The 22,857-nt window shown below is 34.0% G+C and overlaps 1 protein-coding gene, 1 long non-coding RNA gene and 1 other non-coding gene across 5 annotated transcripts; all 3 read right to left on the bottom strand.

Moving 5' to 3' along the window:
* Positions 1-249: 249 nt before the first annotated feature.
* On the bottom strand, positions 250-1,486 carry LOC131155163 (uncharacterized). The gene is made up of 2 exons (XR_009136757.1): positions 1,237-1,486; positions 250-658 (listed from the first exon to the last, which is right to left on the bottom strand). It is a non-coding gene; the product is annotated as an uncharacterized LOC131155163 (long non-coding RNA).
* Positions 1,359-1,461, bottom strand: LOC131147288 (U6 spliceosomal RNA). Its single transcript, XR_009134679.1, has one exon. It is a non-coding gene; the product is annotated as a U6 spliceosomal RNA (small nuclear RNA).
* A 9,898-nt stretch (positions 1,487-11,384) lies between the features above and the next one.
* On the bottom strand, positions 11,385-19,247 carry LOC131155169 (PAP-specific phosphatase HAL2-like). 3 transcript variants are annotated; one of them, XR_009136765.1, is made up of 4 exons: positions 18,587-19,247; positions 13,262-13,949; positions 12,102-12,459; positions 11,385-11,633 (listed from the first exon to the last, which is right to left on the bottom strand). XR_009136765.1 is itself a non-coding variant. In XM_058108121.1 (3 exons), the coding sequence occupies exons 1-3, from the start codon at positions 18,738-18,740 to the stop codon at positions 12,156-12,158; spliced, it is 1,146 nt and encodes a 381-aa protein (XP_057964104.1). In that variant the 5' UTR covers positions 18,741-19,247; the 3' UTR covers positions 11,778-12,155. The 3 variants fall into 3 exon arrangements, 1 of the variants encoding a protein (XP_057964104.1); XR_009136762.1 differs by lacking the exon at positions 11,385-11,633 and adding an exon at positions 11,778-12,012 and having other exon boundaries at positions 18,587-19,107; XM_058108121.1 differs by lacking the exon at positions 11,385-11,633 and having other exon boundaries at positions 11,778-12,459.
* Positions 19,248-22,857: the final 3,610 nt, after the last annotated feature.

A 22,857-nucleotide genomic window follows, 5' to 3' on the forward strand; every position in this document is an offset into this window, starting at 1 on the left:
TCAAATTGAATTTGAAGTCTATTTACCCAAATTCAACAAGAGAATTGGAACCTTAAAAGGCTTCCTATAAATAAAGGCTATTTTAATCCCACTAATTTCTTTTGAATATCTTCTCTGCTGCTTACAGTTTAACAATAAATAAATTATGGCGGGGGTTATGAAGCAGAAAAATATTGCCAAGTTTCTTTTATTGTAAATTCTTTCAAATATGAGAAAACCAAGAAAAATGGAGAATGGCTGAGCTGGATATGTGAAACACAAAAATTAGCTAAATATATGATGAACAATCCATAAGTGGAACCATAACCGAAATGCTGCCGTGGGGAGCATTTCAAGCCTAAATTTCCCGCCTTTGATTTGGATTTGGATGAATTTGAATAAATTCTAATACAATTTTATATTACATTTCATCCAAATTCAATAAAAAATTCAAATTCAAGAAGATATATAGGAAATTTTCCGAGGTTATTGCCATTTGCCAACAGTAAAAGCAAAAAAATGGCCCAATAAGGAATTATATACCCCCTCGTCCTCTCATGTTTAGAGTTATTGTCCCATATGTTCCTGGATTTATCATCACTTGTGGAGCCATTGCTTGGAACGTCGATTAAATAGTTCTACCTTTATGCAGATTGGGAAGCCTGGATACTGGAATGATCTGCATTGGAATATGAATTGAATAAGAAAAGGCTGGGAAAATGATAAGGGAGATGGCCAAAGAAATGAAAGAAAAGAAAAGAAAGCCAGCAAAATGTAGAATGGACCAGTGAGACAGTGAGACGCCGACTTCTTTGTTTGATAGCTAGCAAGAATGGGGGTCGATCAATCTGTTCCCTTTTCATGGCACATGGAGATTTCAACTTCGTTGTATATGAATTCCAATACAACAATTCTCGGATAAGGGGTAAAATAAATAAATAAATAAATAAAAAGCAACAAAAATCCACACAATTTGCTACTTAAAATACTGCATCAAACATACTTGGAATTTCTTCTTTTTTTTCCCCCTTTTTAAACACCATACATATGAGAGAGCTCTCAGTCTCTCACAAGCATTTCATCAAACACGTTAGAGGCAAATTGTTCAAGCTGCTAAGCTGTAAAGAATAAGCAACCCTCTTAATAGTTGCATCAAACAAACATGCAGCCCACAAGTTTAAGTTTTTCCCGAATTGTTACACGCGCATTAGAAGAACTCCCATTAAATCTAAAAAATATCTAATATTCAAGAAGTACCTGGTAAAAGAAATCTGACGATCCTCATTCCAGTGTGGAACTGGGCAACCCTGAAGAACATTGAAACGACGGAACCGTTTTGCTGCATGAAAGGATGCGGTCCCCCGCTGGAGGAGTAGAGCAACACCATTTGAACCCTTTCGATTTATGCGGGCATTCTTGCGCAGGGGCCATGCTCCTTTCTCTGTCTCGTTCCCCTTTTCTCGGATTGTCCTCTCCGCGACGCTTCCCCTGCTCCCGACGCCCGGGTCACCCGCCGCCGACCCGCCTTCTCGTCGCTTTCCCGCTGTGAACCGCTCCTGCCCTCCCGGCTGCCCCTTGATCTTGGGCTTGGGCTGCGCCCCCCGTCGCGGTCTCCCCTCCTAAACTCTGATGCGCCACCAGATTGGCTCTTCCTTTTCCTGTCCTCTGCGCCTCTAATAACATATATATATATATATATATATTAATTTATTATTTTTTATTGAACTTAAAATAATTTCTTTTAATATTGAAGTATTGTAAAATTTACATATATTAAAAATGATAATCTTCTTCAAATACTTTGTTACTTTATTTGGATAGTATCAAATTCATCTCAAGTAGAATTATCAATTTTGATATAAGCTTAATCAAGCTTGAAACCAATAAGTTATGATTAATTGTTTTAAATGTTTAGTGGTATAAGAATAGTGTAGCAAAAATTATTAAATTAGTTAGCAAAACAAATTAGAATAAATAAATTATATAAATAAATTTAAAGATTATTGTGATGTTGATGAAGACTTCTATCAAAATTGATGATTCAAAACCTATCATCAGTTCCAAAGATCATTTCACAAATAGTAAAAGATATCATGCAAACAAAATCATTTTGCTTTGAATAAAATGCAAAAATCTTCTATTTCTAATACTTAATATATCATTCAAAGTACAAGAGGTACTAGTCTCTTATTATTAAAAAATACAAATTTAATGATTCTAAATTTGCATGTTCATATATAGATAGTTTAATTTTAAATTCACAAGACCATTTTATTTTATTTCTATTTTTTATTAAAAATTGTGTTGTAAAATGATATAGAGGAGTAAATGAAGCTCAAGTAATAACAATCACGATAATGTACTTTAATTTTCAAGAAGGATGACCAGCCAAAATTTTGTAACAATTTTTTGTGTTTGGCAGGGTGGCAGGATGCTACTCCATTTTGTAAATGAAAATTCAAGAAAACAAGGGAAAAAGTATAGAGGATGAAATGATTGAACTATTCTAAATGTCCTTGTTGTCTTGATTAAGGACTCATACACTTTTTAACTAATCCATGAAAGAGTTAAAAGGGGAGAAAACTTTATCCATGAATTATATGCTGAAGATCTCTAGAGTACATATTTGATATGAGAGCTTAGCACTAGGCCTTCATCTGATCAAAAAAAAAAAAAGTATTATACTGAAATATATTATGAAAGTTAGTATACTAATAATGCTTTCATTTATTTTAGGTCAAGTTAAGTGTCTATGCAAGTAACGCATAAAAGTTAGATCATTTTATCATATTTATGTCACAGAATATCAATAAACAATCTCTAGTTTAAAACATGTTTATGCCATATGTTACAGCTTCTAATCACTTCTACCAATTATCCAATTCTTGAAATATTTTCTAAAATATACGATTTTATGGGTTTTCAAAGTCTTCCATTTATGAATTTTTTAAAGTATTCATGAGGGGTATCTAATGTTATGTGGGTTTGTCCCACATTGGAAAAAGTGGAAAATGAAAGGTCATTAATAAAGAAAAAAGTGGAATAATCTTTTAAAATTGGTTAAAAAAAAGTGTTAGTGCATACTCTAATGCACCCTAAGACGGTGCTCGTGACATGGGCTCTAGGACGTTAGTGGCACATTTAGTTGGCGACCAGGTTGACACTGGTCTAATATGCTTCGCGATTTGAACAGATGCAACCTTTCGAAAAGACACAATTCTGTCTATTTTAAAGACGGAATTAATTTCATGAAAAATACAGAAAATTCATCATTCTCTCATTCTCTTTCTTACATAAAATTTCCACAAATTATATTTTTTTCAAATATGGATTCTATTTTCTGTAGGAATAGAATTCCAGAAAATTTGTTCAGATTATTCTAAGGGTATTTGTGATATCAGTTTTCGTTTCATTGTATCCTGAAAATATATTTGCTAACTCAATACACACTGATTTGGTGGGGGACAAATAACATTTTAAAAAAAACGACATTGTAACGTGCCTTGAAGCGTTTTCTGTTCTGCAGCATTTCTATATATATATATATATATATATAATATGATAATATATATATTATATATATTCTTACACATGCTACTAGACACGTAAAACAACAGCTGTCATAATGTTGTGTAATGACCGAGATAATAATGAGATTTTTAAATAACAAAAGGGAAGGGAAAGTACATCGAAAAAACAGAAGGAAGCAGTCGAATCGTCGAGACATTGCATTTTGAAGGAAAAACAAAAAAAAGGGGATAATCAGGGCTTCGTCGACGAATCCCCATTATTCGTCATCGAAGACGCATTTTGTCGACGAAGAAGAGAAAGACATACCGAGAGGGCGTTTTGAGCCGACTGAATTCGTCGATGATTGATGATTGAAATTATTGAAGGGACTCATCAACGAAATGACGTGGCTCGCGACGAAATCCCGGTTCGATAAATATGGAAATCGGATTTTTATTCTACACTTAAGCCAAACTCACTACTCTCTCTATCTCTCTCTTTCTTTCCTCGATTTGGGTCAGGTTTATGCCGGAGCGACTAATACGAAGTCACCACACGCTCCTGGGGAAGTTCTCTAGCCACAACTCTGAGGAAGCGGATCGTTGGTAAAAGTAAGTTGGCAATATTCCCTAAGTTAGTGGTAACTATAACTTTTTATCGCCAAATTAGACTTCTATGTTAGTTACTCAGCATAAACGTATGACGCATGAAAAAATCCTGAGTAAGACTAAAGTTTTGATTTCAAGGTATTGCTCAGGCAAATCCTACGGGGGTCGGGGAGGGTTAGAACAGGAATATATAGGGGCTTTCTCAGTAGAACCAAGTAAGGGAACTACAATAAAGCCAGTTATTTTTCATGCAAATTATTATTGATCTGAGTAAATTTAGTTTCAGGGAAAGCATATGTTCTATTTGTGTATTACGAATGGAATGTACGCATTGGGAAACTGAATAACTATGATGTTAAGATAGTGAGATATGTATGTATGAGATGCCAGAGAAAACCACGATTGAATATAAAGTATGTCTTTAAATAGCACAGGTGTGGGCATGCAGTAATTATTTAGTGACACAATGAAAACACTTTCTGATCTGAAAGATTTCCGAGACAAAGGCATGGGTTTACAGGTATTGTGAAAAAATGAGTTATGTTGTAATGATTTGACGAAATATGATACTGATTTATTTTCAGAAGAGATATATATATACATGATGATAAAACGATTTTGGCATCAAGGCCTCACGCGGGTATTAGTTATCAGACACGAGGCCATATCTTATGTATGGCACGAGGTCGTATTATTGTGATAGCTACGCGGACGTATTTATGTTATCGGCGCGAGGCCGTATTTATGTTTCGAACAAGGGCCGTCTTATGAAATGTACGTAAAGATGCCTGATATTACAGTGTACTATATGTTATCAGAACCGGATGTATAGTTTAGTTCATGATAGGTATGCTCTTTTTATAAGATTATATCGTGTCAAGGACTCGTTAATTATATTGTAGATCAGATATCTACGTCAGATTAGTGCTAACCATCCCACGAGGGGATGAGAGATGGATAGTCGATGTGGCTTTCAGTAGAGTGTGGACGTCCACTTGGCAGTCCGGACCAGGGTGTGGCGGGCTCATCGTACTTACAGACATATTTGACTCGGCAGTGGTCGGCCAGCCATTGTTGGATCCTGCCTTCGAGCTGCACAACCCATCATGGGGGGTAATACATGACACCAACTAGCTATTTATCCTGGGTATAAGTTTTTAGTATTATCAGTATAATAGATGTTTTATGTATGATATGACTTACTAGAATACGAAAGCATGTGATTTTTCAGTATGATATGATAAACGTTTATGACATATGAAATATACTATATTTGTATAATTACATTAAATATTCATGTTGTCACACAACTGTATTTAGTTTATTTTCCCTTACTGAGAAGTGTCTCACCCCTGAACTTAATTAACTTTTCAGGAAACCCAGAGAAACCGGTGGGTCAAGGCCGCCGTTGAGTGAGTAGAGCTTCCCTACTAGAAGGGGTAAGCGTTGAACTAGGACTAGGAGATTTTTGTTGTATGGTCTTAGTGTTGTTTTGACTTTTTGGAAGTTGTGTATAAATACAATATTTTGATGATATAATAAAATCTGGTACATGTTAATGGATGGATGATTGAGATTTTGATACTCACTGCTACTTAGGTTTCCGCTGTGATTGATAGGTGTCCTCGTTACCCATTGGTTTGGGTTGACCATTTTATCTATTATGTGACATTTTATATTTAGAAATTAAGGGATGTTACATGTTGAGCTTGACACTATTGCTCAGATATCATTTGTAATGCCTCAAACCAACTAAAAATGCTTAAGCTGTTTTACTTGGTAATAGGCTCGCCCAATGTTTTAAGCCACAGAAAAATCCCCTCCACATCGCCCATCATGCTTATCTCAAACTCATCTTGTAACGACCCGAATAAAAAATGGAATTTAGCTAATAAAGAGGGAGGAAAATTGGAAACAAAAACAGAAGGAAAGCTGCCAAGCTTCGTCAACGAACACAGGGTTTCGTCGACGAAAGCTTTAAGGATTTCGTCGACGGACACAGGGCTTCGTTGACGAAGAAATACCGAGAGGCGGTTCAGGCTGTTCTGAATTTCATCGACAAACACAGGGCTTCGTCGACGAATTTACTGAATGATTCGTCGACGAAGTGACGTGTCTCGTCAACAAATCTAGCCCTATAAATAGTGGAAAACTGGAATTTTTAATCACTTTTAGCATCCCTCTCTCTCTCCTCCCTCTCTCTACGTCTCACCCTCCCTTCTTTCTTCGATTCCAGCCTTGACAGTTGTCGGATCGACGATCCGTAACCACCACGACGCTCCTGGCGAAGTTCTCTACAAGTCTGCCGGAGCGGATCATTAGTGAAAGCAAGTTGGAAATCATCCCTGAGTTGAGGTAAGATTTTTTAAGTCAAACTTGATCTTATGATAGTTGTAAGAAATGATGTACGCATGAAAATATTGAAATTTAATACTGAGAATTTTCAGTTTCAGGGTATTGATCAAGAAATCTTACATAGGGTAGACCAGAATATTTTGGGGGCTTTCTCAGTAGTCAGGTAAGGGGATAAACTAAGCTAGTATTTGTTGAAATTATGTATATTGCTATAGCATCTGGTTTCTGAAAAAGTAAATATGTGTATATGTATATATGATTTATATTTGGGAAATTATTGTTAAAATGATGATATGTTGAATATGGAAAATCTGTTCAATGTGGCATGAGTATAAAATGTTATGAATTATTGTTTTCTGGAATGGGATAGTGATATGGATTTTTATAATGGGAAAACCGTCGTACGGGCCGAGATTTTTATATATGATGTGATTTTCCAGCGTACGGGCTGTGCTATGATATGTTTTCCGGCGTACGGGCCGTGCTACGATAAAATGTGTAATACCGGCGTACGGGCCGATGATTTTCATGATATACGTATATATGCGAAATGATATGATTAAAGTGAAAATTAATGATATGAAATATTCATGTAACACAGTTTCAGTATATGCTATATGGTATCAGAACCTGGTTGGCTTGGTCTAAGTTAGCACTTGCACGGTACCGTTGCTATGTGTTCATGGTCCTCATGATCATGATATTTGTGTTAACGCCGCTGTACGGAGTGGTGTGAGATTGAATGGTCGATGTGGTTTTTAGAGAAGTGTGTGTGTGATCACCCTTGGTGTACGGACAGGTCTGGCAGACGCATCGGACTTGCAGATTATATGTTTGACTTGGCAGTGGTTGGCCAATCATTGTCAGGTCCCGCCTTCGGGCCACACAACCCAGTCATGTGGGGGTAATACATGACAACAGCCAGCTAACCTACCAGGAATGTTTTTGTGATATTATTTTTGTATGAGATGAGATATGTTTATGAAAATGCAGTATGTTCTGCCAAGTGTTGATATATATATGTTTTCTAGATTTGACGAAATAGTACTGAATATGTTATGTATGGTATATGTAGAACACATAATACTAATGTTGCCACACACTGATATTAGTTTATTTCCCTTACTGAGAGGTGTCTCACCCCTAAATCTTATAAACTTTTCAGGAGCCCCAGATAAGAGAGCGAGAAAAGCCCCGCTGATATAGTGCTGTTTATCTGCCCTTTTTGAAGGGTAAGTTTTTATAGGGACAGTTAGATTTTGTGGGGAATGTCCTTGATCTACTTTTTGGGATGTATATATGGAAATACAGTGGATATAGTAACTCCGGTATATTGTGATGTATGACATGATGGTATGTATATGATTGTATATTTTCTGTTGCTTAGGCTTCTGTTTTATGTTTTGTTGTATCCCCAGTACCCATGGGTCCAGGTAGATTGTGACCTGCTGAGCTGGAATGTATGATGTTGACTTTATTATTATATATATATAAAAAATGTGAAAAATAAGCAGGTCGTCACACATCTTGCATGTATGCAGGGCCGACTCTTCACAATATGGGGCCCTAGGCGAAATTTAATCAGGAACCCTTAATATTTTGTTTAATATATTTTTTTTCTTTCTTCGTTTTTCCTATTCGGATTCATATTTTCTCGTTGACATAATTAAATTTTAAAATTAACACTAACTATAAATTGACAAATTATGTAAACAAATAAAAATAAATTTAATAAATCTATAGAAATAATAGATTGACACAATATAACCTGATTATTAATATTATTATTGCAAATCGATCGGGGAGCGAGGCTTTAGAGATATCGAATTCTTGTTGAATACAACGCTCTAACTTCAAAGCTTCCAAATTCTAAAAAGAAAATAGAAAAAAAAATTCAAAGTGAAAATAATAGAAAAATAATACACAAACATTGAAATCAAAATTAGGGTTAATGAAAATTACAAAGAATCGAAGGCTCAAAGATGATGAACACAAGAGCCGGAGCTAAAATCATAAAGAGATTGAGAGATGAGAGTGAGAGAGTGAGAGAGATGGAAAGATTTTTTTTAAAGAGGTTAAGAGAGAGAAATGAGAGAAATAGATAGTTAGAAATATAATAAAGTTGTTAGTTGGGAAGTTAATGAGACTTGAAAAAAAAAAAAAGAATTAAATTACATTTATTTTATATTTTAAAATTCAATTTCATTTATTTGTTAGTTGGGAAGTCGGTGTATGGAAAGAGAGCATGATAAATAATGCTAACATTATTTAATTAAAAAAAAATGAGGCCCCAAAAATATATTATTATATTAAAAAAATTTTAGGGACCCTAAGCAAGCACCTCAGCCGCCTAAAGGAAGAGTTGGCCCTGTATGTATGTAGCGAATTCTTGGCATAAATTCTCATTTGTAGCACCGAATAATGTGGGATTGGTACTGGAGTAGTTTTTGTGCCAAAGAAAATTAAAATTCCCTTTTATATTGTTGGAGAAATTATATATTTGGCCACAATGAGTACAATAATAATTATAAATAAAAATATATTTTTAAAAAAATTAGAAATTGTAATTCGTAGTAGTAGAACATGTATGCTAGAACGCCTTTATCCTAAAATTGAATTGTTGCCACTTCAATTAGTACTTGGCATTCGATTTCTAGGATTGTACAACTTATGGTTTCAAGTGAATTGCACACTAAGTCAATTACCTATGAAATAAACTCAGGGGTGTGGCAAGAGTAACAGTTATTATTATATTAAAATCAAAATAATAAATGATATATTTAAATGAATAAAAAGACTAAAAATAAATACAATATAACATTAAAATCACGAAAATGAATCAAAAACCATTATTCTTATTATAAAATACATAATTAATTTATCAATTATAAAATTAGAAAATGATTTTAACTTACATAAAAATAAATTATTTTTACAATCATTTGAAATTTTTGAATCACATTTGGTATTCGTGCCAACAAATTCATTACAATAATTTTCATTTTTTTCTTTGTGTTGGTAATATATGTATTGACGTTTGTTTGCAATGTCACCCAACTCAAACTAGGTCAAATGATCCAAAATTTTTAGGTCTTGCACCTATTAGGTTAGTTTGGATAAAAAATTTTATTTGGAAAAAGAAAAGGAAAGGAAAATAAGGAGGAAACTCATTTTCTCTTATATTTTCTTTCTCTATTAAATATTATTAAAAATAAAAATTTGTTTTAATATAACAAAAAAATTTTAAAAAATAAAATATTAATTATGTGTAAAATCAAAATTTTGTTCATAGATTTAGTATATTTTAAAATTTCTTTTTCACTTTCCCTAATAACCAAACCTGAAATTGTCAATTCCTTGATTCTTTTTTTTTTTTTTTTTTTAACTTTTCCTAATATTTTCTGAATTCTGAACAGTCCATGTCTATGTTGATTAACAATACAAATAGATTGTAGGTCCGATGGTTCCTCTATCAAGCAGACTTCATCGTATAGGCTAATTAAAAGTTTAAAATGGATTTTAATAGTAAAAATGATGAAATTAAATGATAAATTATATTTATTAAATTTAATTTCATTTTATTACATATACGATACGAAAGGCATAGTTAATGATTATAAAATAATAAATGCAATCCAGAGAAAATTTAATGCTGAAATTCAACATTAGAGATACAATGAATTAACACAAACGAAAAATATCCCCATAAACAATTAACTACTCCTAATGATCAACCCCACCAATTCATAATCATAGAAAAAGAAAAATGCTTCGACCAAAATCTTGAATTTGTTGAAGCTCCCATTTTTTCGAGTTCTCTTCTTCCTTTTAGACTCCCTCCCTCCCAACTGTTACTTGGCGCTCCCCCCACTTTACTTCTGCTTACTATCTTCCTTCCCACCCTCCCAAGGTTAAAAAACTAGAAGATTGTTTGTGATAATACTCTTTGGCTTGCTGCCATTCTTAATATTGGGGCTCACTATTTGGAGGACTTTCAAATGATTACAAAAATACTAATTTAAAAAAGTCTCCTTGGTACTTAGTGAGGGTAGAGGGTGAGGATCGTACTAGTGTATACAGTCTTATCCCTACTTTAATGCGAAAGCTGTTTTCTTAGACTCAAAACTCATGATCAACTAGTCACAAAAGAACAATCTTACTGTTAATCTTAGGCTCACCCTTACAAAAATACTAGCTTATCTTCTTATTTTTTAAATTCATATAAAAGTTGGACATTTTTTTTATTATTTTCTAAAATTTTAATTTCTTACTGTAGGTTTGAGGGAATGGAACTCAAAATTTGGATTTATATTTCAGTGCACTACAGCAAAAAGAAGTGTAGCATAAAAAGGGTATTCAATTTCAAATCCATAAACCCAAATCCAGACTCCTAAAATCCATGATCCCATACACTCCCTCATATAATTTTTAAAAATTCAAAAATAAATTTTTTTGCTACAATTATTTTGTAATTTAGAAATTAATAAATGAAAAACCATTTGAGCGACTAAATAAACCCTATTTTCTACACTTCTAATACGAATCTTTGAAAACTAAAAAATAAGCTAGAATATTTATAATTTTTTGAAAAATAAAAAATGGACAATGGATAATATTTTCCACAGGACCTAAAGAGGTTTCCTTTTTTAGCTTTGGAAACCAAAATTAGGTTTGGACCATGCTTTGAAGATCCATATTTTTTTTTCACCTTTGTAAGATTCAATCTTAAGAACCTCGACATGTGCAAATCAAATTCTAACCATCAAGACATCTCACTAGTAAGACACATTAAAATTATGTGATTCACATAATGTTTATTCTTTAGAATAGATTAGTTATAATAAGGTAGTTACAATTAGTTAAAACAATAATATATTGTTAGTATAAAACGAATAACAAAATGAAACATAACGTAAGGAGAGTAAGGAGAACTAGATGAAGAGATTCTACTTAGATAGCAACCAAAATAAGGAAAGCCCCCTTTCTCAAAATTTCCATAAACATCTCCACTGGGAAATATATACCCCAATCATTCTTGATGATGGAGAAAATACATGATGATAAGCTCTACTAAAATTACTAACATGGGTGATTAGCTTTAGAAATTGCTGGCCGATGGAGCAAGTTTACCTACTATGCCTTAAGAAAAAAAAATTGCCTCCTATGACAAGTTCCAGCTACCTGTCAGTAAAATAAAATGGACGGGTCAATAGTTGAAGGCATGATTCATGTCGACTGGTTCAATATCAAATTCGCTTGCAAAAGCAGAATCAAAGGAATACTATGCCAATGTAACACCAACCAAATATGTGATGATTTCAGATATTAAAACGAGAAAATTGGCTATATATATTTTATTCATATGTGAAATTGAATGAAATTTGTAGTAGCAGATCACAGGTCACCGCCAATGGATTGAAGGTTCCAGAGTTTAGAATGAAGAAGAAAGGATACATATAATTTTTTTGTGTAATTGCACTGAAATTTGTAATAGCCGAATCAAAGGAATACTCTGCTGCATCAAACCATCTTACAAAACTAAGACACAGGACATTTTGACCTGAGGAACATATTAAAATGGAGTGATGCAGAGTCCAACCAACAAGTTATCCAGCAAAAAAAGAAAAACTATTGTTGTGACCATCTTACCTGCTGAACAAATCAAATTATGCTGCATCAATGTATTGGCACGGTAGGGCAGCTTCATAGATTAGATGAGTCCCAGCTAGCATAAACAGCCTCGATAATTTTATCATGCAATATGTCCCCAGAGCAAGCAATTACGCCCCGATCAAGACCTTCTAGGTATATTCCCCTTGAAAAGTCCAGTGGACGCCCTCCAGCATCCGTTACCACACCACCAGCTTCTTGCACAATCAGAACACCAGCAGCATGATCCCAAATCTTTTCTTTGTATCCAGATCTTGCAAACTTCATAAAAATTTCAGCATCCCCCCCAGCTATGGCTGCATATTTTACCATGCTATAGACACGCAAGGGCTGCTTTCTGCAATTAATGTGCAAAAAATGTCCATGAGAGTCTATTAAAAACACAGTCCAAGTGAAACTATCTTAGCAGCAAAATCCATCCAAGCATGATGAGAAAGATAATGGAGGTTGCCCTTCACCAAGGGGAAAATATCAAATGAACATAAAATAATGGCAAAAAAGTAGAAGACAGCTACTTCTCAGTCATCTCATAAATCCTTACCTAGAAATAACACACTAATTACATTTCAGCTTGTTCATAAGGCGTCTCACCAGAAAATTGCCTAAAAGCCAAGCATATTGTTTTCTTATAAATGCACAAATCAAAAGCAACAAGTAATTTGTTGACATGTACTTCCTTAATTCCTTTGTTTCCCAGAACTTGAATCAAGGACAATAAAACCAACTCTCCTCTACCCCAACTTCAAGATACCCTTGAGGATTTAGCATTGTAGGAATCATTAAGCATTCATACAATTAGAAGCATACAAACTGCTAGTACCCAGTAGAGTAGCCAGTTCTAGTGTTGAAACTTCTGGAATTATATCAGGAAACTGGGAAAAGGAATGCTTCCAACTTATCTAATTATTTTATTTTATTTAATGATGCGGAGAGATAAACAAATATGACTGTAATAGTCCATTTTCTTTGTCATGTCAGGCTAGTGACCCTTTTATTTCTCCCTTCCAATGCCTTAAACCTTTAGTTTTTTGGCATGGGCAGGTTCCATTCTTAAACCATCAAAATCAGGAAAAAAAAATTTAAATGATCATTTAACCATCCAAGTAGAAGTTACAAGTTGGGCTCAATAATAAACACACCTAAGCCCAACACTCTGAGCAAGTCCTGCTGTGAAGGTGTGGCTAGAATTTGCCTTCTCCACTGGTTCGCAAAAAGTTGCTTTTGCTGGATCGTCAATGGAGGAGACCCGAATCAATCTTGCAGAATTTGGCCACTCAAGCTTCTCATCTTCATGGATTAATGGCTGCATCCATGCCTTGCCACTGCCTCTCTTTGTATAAATCACACATCCTTTCTCTGCTGAATCAGAAGACGGAGGCAACAATTTTGACACAATTTGGCAGTTTTGATCATGATAATTTATCCATTCCATCTTCACTGGATAATTAGGGCACCCAAGAACTCCAATAACTACTTTTCCCTTCTCAATTAATGCTAAAGCTACAGCATATTGATCCCTACGAACAAACCCCAATGTTCCATCAACAGGGTCAAGCACCCAATGTCTTCCAGTAGGGCCTCCAGCTGAGTTGCATCGGCTAATGGCCTCAAGAACCTGTGAGGCACCGAGAGCATTATCTGGACTTCTAAGACCAAACTTCGGTGCTTCAGCCAAGGATTTATTCACTGTGCTAACCACAGCTTCCAATATGCCTGCTGAATCAGCCTTGGAGAGAGTTTGGGCATCTTCCTCTGCAACGATAGAGACATTTTGGCCCCCAAAAATTTCTGACAGTGTCCAGCTAACAATTGCTTGGACACTCCAATCTGTTCATGCAGTGATATCAAGGAGTGTTACCCAAATATGCTTGCCAATATGCATTAACACTATACAATTTTGTAGTACATTATCATCAGAGAGCTGGAAAGTAACTCCTTATTGTGCAGTAGGAGAAAAAAACAAGGCATAGCTTTCCAGAGATTCTAAATGAGTAATAAATGAAAAAACAAGACTTACTGAGTCCAAAAACATTATAATCAGCTAGTAGAACGATTATAGCAAGTTTTTATGCCCTAAAACTAGAAAATTACAAAATAACCAGTGTTCACCTTCTAGCATTTATTTTTGAAAAACAATCATCTGAATAAAAGACTTAACAAAACCCTAGTACAAATCCAACAAATCTGAGCAATATTAGTGACCAATTCCAAGAAGTAATCTCACAAAATTCAAAAAAAAAAAAAAAGAGAGGGCCACAGGTGGGCAGGCAGATGATTGAATGTGGCTCCACCCCTGAAAACAGATCTAATATGTCTAACTTTGCTTAATCCTATCAAGTTTGAAAGCTCAAGGATAACTAGTAGATCCCTTAGACCTTTTGCATGCCTGAAAGTAAATTCAATTGACAATGATCACCTTTGATGTTGGGGGGGCGGGGGGGAGGAAGGGGTGGAGGTGGGGCTGCATTTTATTCAAAATAATGCAACAATTGATCATCCACAGAAAAATTTGCAAAACTGATGCATCAAAGACAAAAAATTAAAAACAAAACCACTATTTTCAAATTATAGCTTGATTTCATCTACTTCTTGATATGAGGGCACTTCTTATACAGCCCTCGAATGTAAAAATATCTGTCATTACCAGCATGCCAGGATTATGCAGTAGCTGCTTCAAGGAACTACAATGAAGGGAGAATTTTTTTTTGGGGGGTGGGGGCGGTGGGGGTGAGAGAGAGAGAGAGAGAGAGAGAGAATTGGGCAGTACAACACACATTCACTTCAATTTCAAACTCACAAATGCTACTCTTACATGGCTTCCACACCCTATTTATAAGAAAGCTTAAATTACAAAAAATTACACATAAACCCCAAAAGAAACATGAACTTACATATGAACCCCTAAAACACACATGTTACAAAAAAATTACAAATACACATAAGCCTGCCTCAAATTAAACCAAACATACATGATAACTACTAATTAAATTAAACACATTTGGTTTTAGGACCCAACAATTCCTTGATCAAATTCTTCTGAATTAGTCTCCAGCAGGTTTCTATCCATGGTCTGACTTCTTGTTCTACACCACTGGACCAACATGTTCACAATCAAATGTACGATATAAGGATTCTAACCTCCTCTTCTTCTTATACATGTAATAATAATTTTAATCAACATTTAATACAGATTGCGCAATTCACATGGTTGTCAATTGTATGCAATATTCCTAAGTCATTTTTCATTTAGTCAAAGGTTGAATAACAGTTCTGAAAGGTGCATCTGAAATCTAAGTAAAAGCATAGCACCAGCACTTACTTTAGATGCATAACATGATTGCACAATAAATACTAAAAGGACTTCCATGCAGAAGGGGAGGGGGTAGAGTTTTCAGACCCATGCATAATGTTTGCAATAATAAGTCATGAAACATATCACCAATTTGTAATACCATTTGTTAAATGCAATCTCAAAATTGACTAATACACTCCTTCTACAACAATGTGCTTCAGATTACATCTTAATCAGAAAATGCCCCAACAAACCCCACCACTTCCCTTTCCAGCCATCTTGCACAACCAACTCCACATTTATACAGGACCTTGACATGAAGAGATAAAAAAGAAATAGCTAAATCACCAAGGGGCAGCTCTTTAAGAAAGATGTACTTGAATTATCAAACCAAAAACTCAGAAACGGCAGTTACATAACACGCATAACAAAATCATACTGCTAAACACACAAAAGGTCCCATGTGGATGAGGAGGGGGAGAATTTAATAAACTTGGGTATAAACCTTGTAATAAAAATAACACGTCGCCAATTTGTAACACTATTTGTTGGATATGATCTCAAAATAAACTTATTCCCCCTCCAAGCATTGCTCCTTAGACTTTTAATTTAATAAGAAAACATCCCACCCCAACCCTTATTCACTTTCACAGGACCAAAAGACTTTAAGATGATAGATAAGAGAGAACTAAGGGACCAAAGGCAGAGGGAGAGCAGGAGTCAAGCAACAAAAAGCGCAGTCAAAATTAAAGCCCTATCAAAGCAAGAAAGCCCTTGCAATCGTCCGACTACCATAATTTATGCTAATATTAAACAGTCAAGGGATGCAATTTAGAATAATAATTTTAAACCAAAAAAAAAAAATAATCATAAAATTTTAAGACCAATCAAAAAACATTAACAACATAGAAATTTTGTTTGTAGGTAAAATAAATTTAATTGGTATACTAATAATCAAAATTGTAAAATAAAATTTAATACATTTTAGGGTCCCTAATGAAAAGTCAAAATCATAGAACTTCGGAAACACACACACACACACACACAAATATAATAAGTACCAAAACAGATTTGTGGACTTGGTCAACCCAATGCTCCAATATGCATAAACATGCACAACCACACATGCAAACACATAATCGTCTGCAATGGCAGTACACATCCCCTCCTACTTTTAGCCAGCATCAAGCAACCCAAAGCTCTCCTCCTCTCATTATTCTTCTTTTGAATCCTTCAAATCCCCAATAATCCTCACAAGTTCAATGTCAAAGGGAAAATACTAGAAAGTAAAATAAATTTTGACATGTTGGCAACTTGCACTCTAGGTACCACTGTGGCACTCATTTAGGGGTGTGGCTCAAGTACAGAACTCCCACCACAGCCAGAGGAATTTTGTGTTCAAACCCACTATCCTCCTGTTGTCTTAATTCTATAAACACAAATGCTATTAGAAATTATCACACTCCTAAGAAATTAATCTAAAGATATATACTCCGCTGCAGATTTGCAAAGAGTAGTCAATCGCTGTTGTTTCCAGGTGGCCTAGTGTACAAATCGTCAATGATCTTAATGTAATCCTTAAATGTCTGCAACATTGTACAGAGTTTTTGATGTTTTGTACTACAGGATGGCATACCCTTGATGCCTTGCTAATATAAATTTCTTTACTGATTTAAAAAGAAAATAGACAACCTCATACTACACAGTTATTTCAATGACGTAACCAGTCGTTTGCACATACAACTTTAACACAAAATAAATAATAAAACATCATTATAATATCTAAAATAGAGAACATATGATGCCCGGTTGTTTTCTAATTTTCCAGCATTTTTATCAAAAATCTGAAAAAACATCTCTTTTATTGTTTTGCAAGAAGATCATGATAGGGGCCCAGAAAGAAAAAAAAGAAAAAAAAGCAGGCATGTTGATGTCATTAAAGATATGTAAAACATAGTAATGACTAATGTTTGAACTATTGAGGGAGAGTCTAGAGAATTTCTAATCACAACAGATGTACATCAAGCGTCTGCTTTGATTCCTTGCCTTCTTGCATTAAAATGAACTTACTACGAATATCCAAAATGAAAAGTTCCATGGTGAGCGCTGTTTGCAAATGATATTGTCTTGATTGATCAAACAAGAGGTGGATAGACACTAAAGGTCATAAGATGAGGAGAAATAAGATAAAATGCACAAAGCATAATTTTAGTTATTTTAAGAATATTGCAGAAAAAATTAAACTTAATGGTCAAACATTAGTATATTTCGATACCTTGGATCTATTGTGCAAATTAAGGTAGATATTGAAGAAGATTTGATACACAGGGTCAAAGCAAGTTTGGATAAAATGAAGATCTGCTTTAAGTGTATTGTGTAGTCATAGAAGTCATAGAATACCCTTAAAATTAAAACAAAAGTTCTATAGGACAGCTATATGATCAACTAATACTACATGGATCAAAATTTTGGGTAACAAACAAATAACATATCCAAAAAATAATAGTTGCAGAAATGAGAATGTTAAAATGGATGAGGGGTACAACTCTAAGATGATAAATTGAAGAATGAATACATCCAAGGTATGTTAGGCATACCCACCATGAATAGCAGAAGTGGATAGAGGTAGCTGACACCCACCTAGTGGAACATAAAGCTTTTTTCTCGTGGTAGTTTTTTCATAGAAAATAAAAATTATGCAGTTAAGAACAGTTGCCCACAACTTAACAGCCCTTCTCCTTCGATCCCCTCTCTCCAAAGTCCTTCAATCCCCTCCCTCCAAAGGCATGGCAAGAGAAAACACATTCTTGACTAGTTGAATCATTTGTTTTATATTGTCTGGTTCCTTAAAGAAAGCAAGCTCAACATTGTAACGCAGTATAATTGTATCAAGCATAATATAGCGATGGGTTTGATCATCTACTTTCCCAAATAATAAAACCCCTAAATTCACAGGTTTTTCTTAGTTTTTTTTTTTTGCTTTTATCCCGCATTTTCTGAGCAACCAAACGGAAGATAGGTAAAAGAAATCAGTAAGCGAAACGCCAATATACCCAATGCAGATCAGCTGGAAGGTTGAAATCAATAAATTAAACAAGCCCAATCATTGAACACCTCACTCAAAAGCATCCATTAGAAATCAAAAACGTAAAAAATTTAAGAATTCAAATACCAGCGACAGTGACCGGAGAATCATCGTCTTTTGACTTAACCTGATCGATGCTGGGACCAATCAAGCCGTCTTGCACCCTCCGACAAAGAACACACGCCAAATGCACCACTCTAACGGCAACATCCAATTCTTCAGTATAATCGACGTCTCCCATGGCTAAATTCGTACAACTTCGATCAAGACCCAGATAGAGAAACGGCACTTTCAGAAGCACCCACCTCGGAATTATGGCGAATAATCTTCTTCACATGGTTGAGAGTGTGCAGAACAATCGCATTGACGGATGAAAAATCTCAGGCGACGTCGGGTAGATTAGTGCCGTTCCGTTTTGGGGAAGAGACGCGGCGCATGGCTAGTGAGGAAGTTTGGAAACGAGGGAAAGGATATGGTAGAGAGTTGAGAGCCACAGGGGTCTCAATCAGTTCCTCCGCATTCACAATCAGCTTTGGCGTAAAGGGAGGGTGCGGGGCCGACGACGCTCGAAGTTGAAAAAAAGAGCCAATTCTGAGCTGAAAGCCTGAATCTGATGCTCAAATTTATTGCCTGGATGAGACATTTAGCGACGGGTTTGGATTCTGTTAAGCTGAAGACGGCTTTTCAGTTCTGCTTTTAAATTTCAACTTCTTAAAAATCTTCACTCGTGAGAAGTAATTTACAGCATTCATATATTTTCCTCACTCTTCTGATCTTATAATTAATCTTTTAATTACAAAAATTAAAAAGTATAAGTACAATAAATTAATAAAAATAATTTTAAACTTTTGATAATTTTTTGGTACTCTCTTATATTAAAATAAGATTATGTTTCATTCAAAAAATATAATGTGTAGAAATAAAATTTCCAAAATATGGAGGTTTAGGGATTTTTATTTTAAAAGTGTTTCTATGATAAAAAAAATAAATTTTTTTTAAAAAATGTCTTATTTTGTCAAACATGAAAGAAAAATAGAAATATATATTTGATGAAATTTATGAATAATTATTTTTTGTGTCTTTCATGTTATAATTTAATAAAATTTTAATCAATTTTTTTTGTTTTACAATGATAATATATATATATATATATATATATATATATATATATATATATATTGTAAACTATCAAATTGTTATGTTATGACCATCATTATATTTTTAGGGACAGACATTTTAGAAGTCAAACATAATCTATAAAATATTTTAGAAATCAAACATAATCTATAAATGGTTTTGGGAGGGGAGAGTGGTTAAACAAAAGTGGTAAAATTATTATTTGAAAGCAATAGAATAAAAGTAATGTGTATAAGATAGTGGACCGATCATATTGTGTAGTAACCCGACCCAAAAATAATAATAAATAAATAAAATAAATAAATAATGAATAATAAATAAATAATAATAATAAATAAATAAATAAAAAGATATTTTGAAGAAGATATTTTGAAATGAGATATTTTGAGATATTTATATATAAATATCTTGGAAGAGATATTTATTTAGATTACTTAAAAGTTAAGTTAGGTTTTATTTTATAAATTATCTCATTCTCTCTCTCTCTCTCTAGGATTTCGCGCCATCCATTGCTGGAATCCACGATTCGTTGTTACCACGTGAGTTAGGAGGAGAATCTCTACGTTTATTGTGGAACGGATCTTCGTTTGTGGAAATTTGGGATTTTCCATAAATTTAAGGTAGGGATTGGAATTCGGTTTTGGTTCAGTAGATCGGTAGTATAGGAAATTATATTGAAGTATTGTTTTTCGGTTTTAGGTTTTGGGAACCCCGAATCATTGTTTTCAATCAGTTCGTTCGTGTTTCAGTTTCAAGTTTAAGGTAAGGGGAAATTGATTACAACAGTTATTTCGTAAAACTTAACCGCTAAAAAGATAGTTTACATTCATATGATTGATCTGACTACTATTTTACTAAATTTCACCGTGTTGAAGTACCGGGTTTCATGATTTTATGGTTAAGGTAAAAATACGAGTTTTGGCATATGGTCTCCAAATGTTTCAAAACTTCTTTATTTGTATTATTATGTATGTAGGAGATGCTTGAATCCCTTATTTTTATTTAAATGGTGTTTATTGTGTTATATACTATATAACAGATTTTTTTTTAAAATTAGTGTGACATGTGGATGAAAATGAACTTGTGAACATTTGATATTATTGATATGGATTATAGGAACGGAGTTCGAAATTGTTATATTGAAAAATGTTGAAAAACAAGTACCGATTATATACCGTGCTAATTATGCAAAAAGGGTAAACCGAGAAGATGTGTGCCGGTTTATACCAGATATGGATGTATGAGTTTGTGAAAATATTGAAATTGCACAAATTATCATGTTTTGTTATAAATTGTATATACGATAAATGGAACCACAACTTATGACTATTGGAATTGAAAGATACTATCACCTAAGGGATTGAAAGATACTACCGACTAAGGAGTTGAAAGATACTACCGAATTGGAGTTGAAATACTTTAGGGTAAAGGGGTTTATAGTCCTGATACCAAGAGGCTCAGATTCCGTTGCCAGTGAGTACAGTGCAACCACACACGCTAAGCGGTGTGGGTACAGAGATGGTCGGCTTGCAGGAGTTTGTAATCACTAGTGAATAATGGACCAGGGGAGGCAGTCAGACTATATATGAGATACATGACAGTGTCTGCACTAACAAGACATTGTTAGAAATATTAGTGCACAACCCGTGCCATGGGGTAAAATAGACATTATTTGTGATACCAAACTGTTGGTCGTTCTATATTCATATATATGATTTAAAAGCTGATATGGAAAAACGGTATTATTTCTATTGATATATGTTGTGCTTCAGTATTGAAAACCTTGTCACACACTGATTGTAATACTTTCTTCCTTACTGAGAAGTGTCTCACTCCGTTATACAACCTCTATTTTCAAGTCCTTCAAGACGTCGTTCTTAGTTGCTAGAGTGACTGGGAGGGTGGTTTTTGGTTAGCTGTATAAGTATTCAATTATGTAATAAACTTAGTTAGAAGCATCTTTTTGTAAGTTGTAAACATTGATTTATGTATTAAGTTGGATGTTTGAGAATTTAAGAATACAATTGGTAGACTTTGGTATATACCTAGTATAAATTCCGATGGATATTTATGTTTTTCCGCGACATTTATATCCCAGTTTTGTATGATTTATACCTGTATATCCCTATTTAGGGCAGGTTGTTCATGTATGTCTATCAGGTACAAGTTATTATGTATATAGGTTGGCAACCTAGGTCCGTTTAAAGGACTGGGTCATTACATATTGTTAGTTGGATGCTTAAAAAAAATAAATATAATTCTAATCATGCACCTAAGCATAAAGCATACATGATAGATGGTGTACCGATCATATTGTAATTCGATGCTCAAAATAGAATATAATTTTAATCATGTACTTAATGCTTGAGTATGCATATATGATGGTAAAAATTTTATTCTTTCTAGATAAATTATAAAATTGATATCCTTAATAATAAATTTCCTAACTAATGGAGGATCTCTCTCTCTCTCTCTCTCTCTCTCTCTCTCACACACACACACACACACACACAATTATATCCTTAGTATGACTATATATTGGATTTCCCTAAAAGGCATTGTTACTAGAAATTGAATATTTTCAATATCATGAGTTTAGAGAGACTACAATAGTTTTTTAGTTTGCAAGTTTCAAATCATTTTTAATTAGCAAGTCATATCAATTTTGTCATTTAAATTGATGGTGGAAAGATAAAAAAGACACATATGTACCCTTCCTTCCAGTGCATTTAAATGGTCGCTAAAGTCGCAATGGTAAATCTCGTGAGGGTCAAATGCCCAATATGCATGCACATCTCACTTCCAAAAGTACAAGGGGAGGTGGAACATCTGACTCAATTGTTGAAGAGCTTAAATTAAAAGACGCAACAAGTGAAATATGTGAGGATGAAGAAAGGAAGTAAATACGGTAAATCCTAAAATGTTTAGTCTTTTAGTGTCAAAAGACGTGCAACTCTTGCAATTTTAAGCATGAAATTTTTTTTTAGAATTCATAATTTGGTCACCCAATTTCATTATCTTTGCAAAGAGTACTTAATCGAACTAGAAGACCATTCTATCAAAAATTGCTTCAATGTTAATTACTAAGTTATTATTTAGAAACACTAGTTACTCACAATGTTATTCATTTTAAATGTATGGAGTACCATTGACAATATAGTTATTTATTTTAGAATATTTTAAAATTTTTCATTCAGAATATATATTGATACACCCATTTG

Source organism: Malania oleifera, chromosome 1 (assembly GCF_029873635.1).
Source record: "Malania oleifera isolate guangnan ecotype guangnan chromosome 1, ASM2987363v1, whole genome shotgun sequence".
Lineage (NCBI taxonomy): Eukaryota > Viridiplantae > Streptophyta > Magnoliopsida > Santalales > Ximeniaceae > Malania > Malania oleifera.

What these genes read in the sequence shown, in the direction of transcription:
- LOC131155169 (XM_058108121.1), bottom strand. Translation starts at nt 18,740, where the DNA reads ATGGGAGACGTCGATTATACTGAAGAATTGGATGTTGCCGTTAGAGTG. An exon ending in TTCTCCGGTCACTGTCGCTG is followed by an intron (nt 13,950 to 18,586) that starts GTATTTGAATTC and finishes CTGCATGAACAG; the next exon opens with ATTGGAGTGTCCAAGCAATT. An exon ending in GCTCAGAGTGTTGGGCTTAG is followed by an intron (nt 12,460 to 13,261) that starts GTGTGTTTATTA and finishes CATTAATTGCAG; the next exon opens with AAAGCAGCCCTTGCGTGTCT.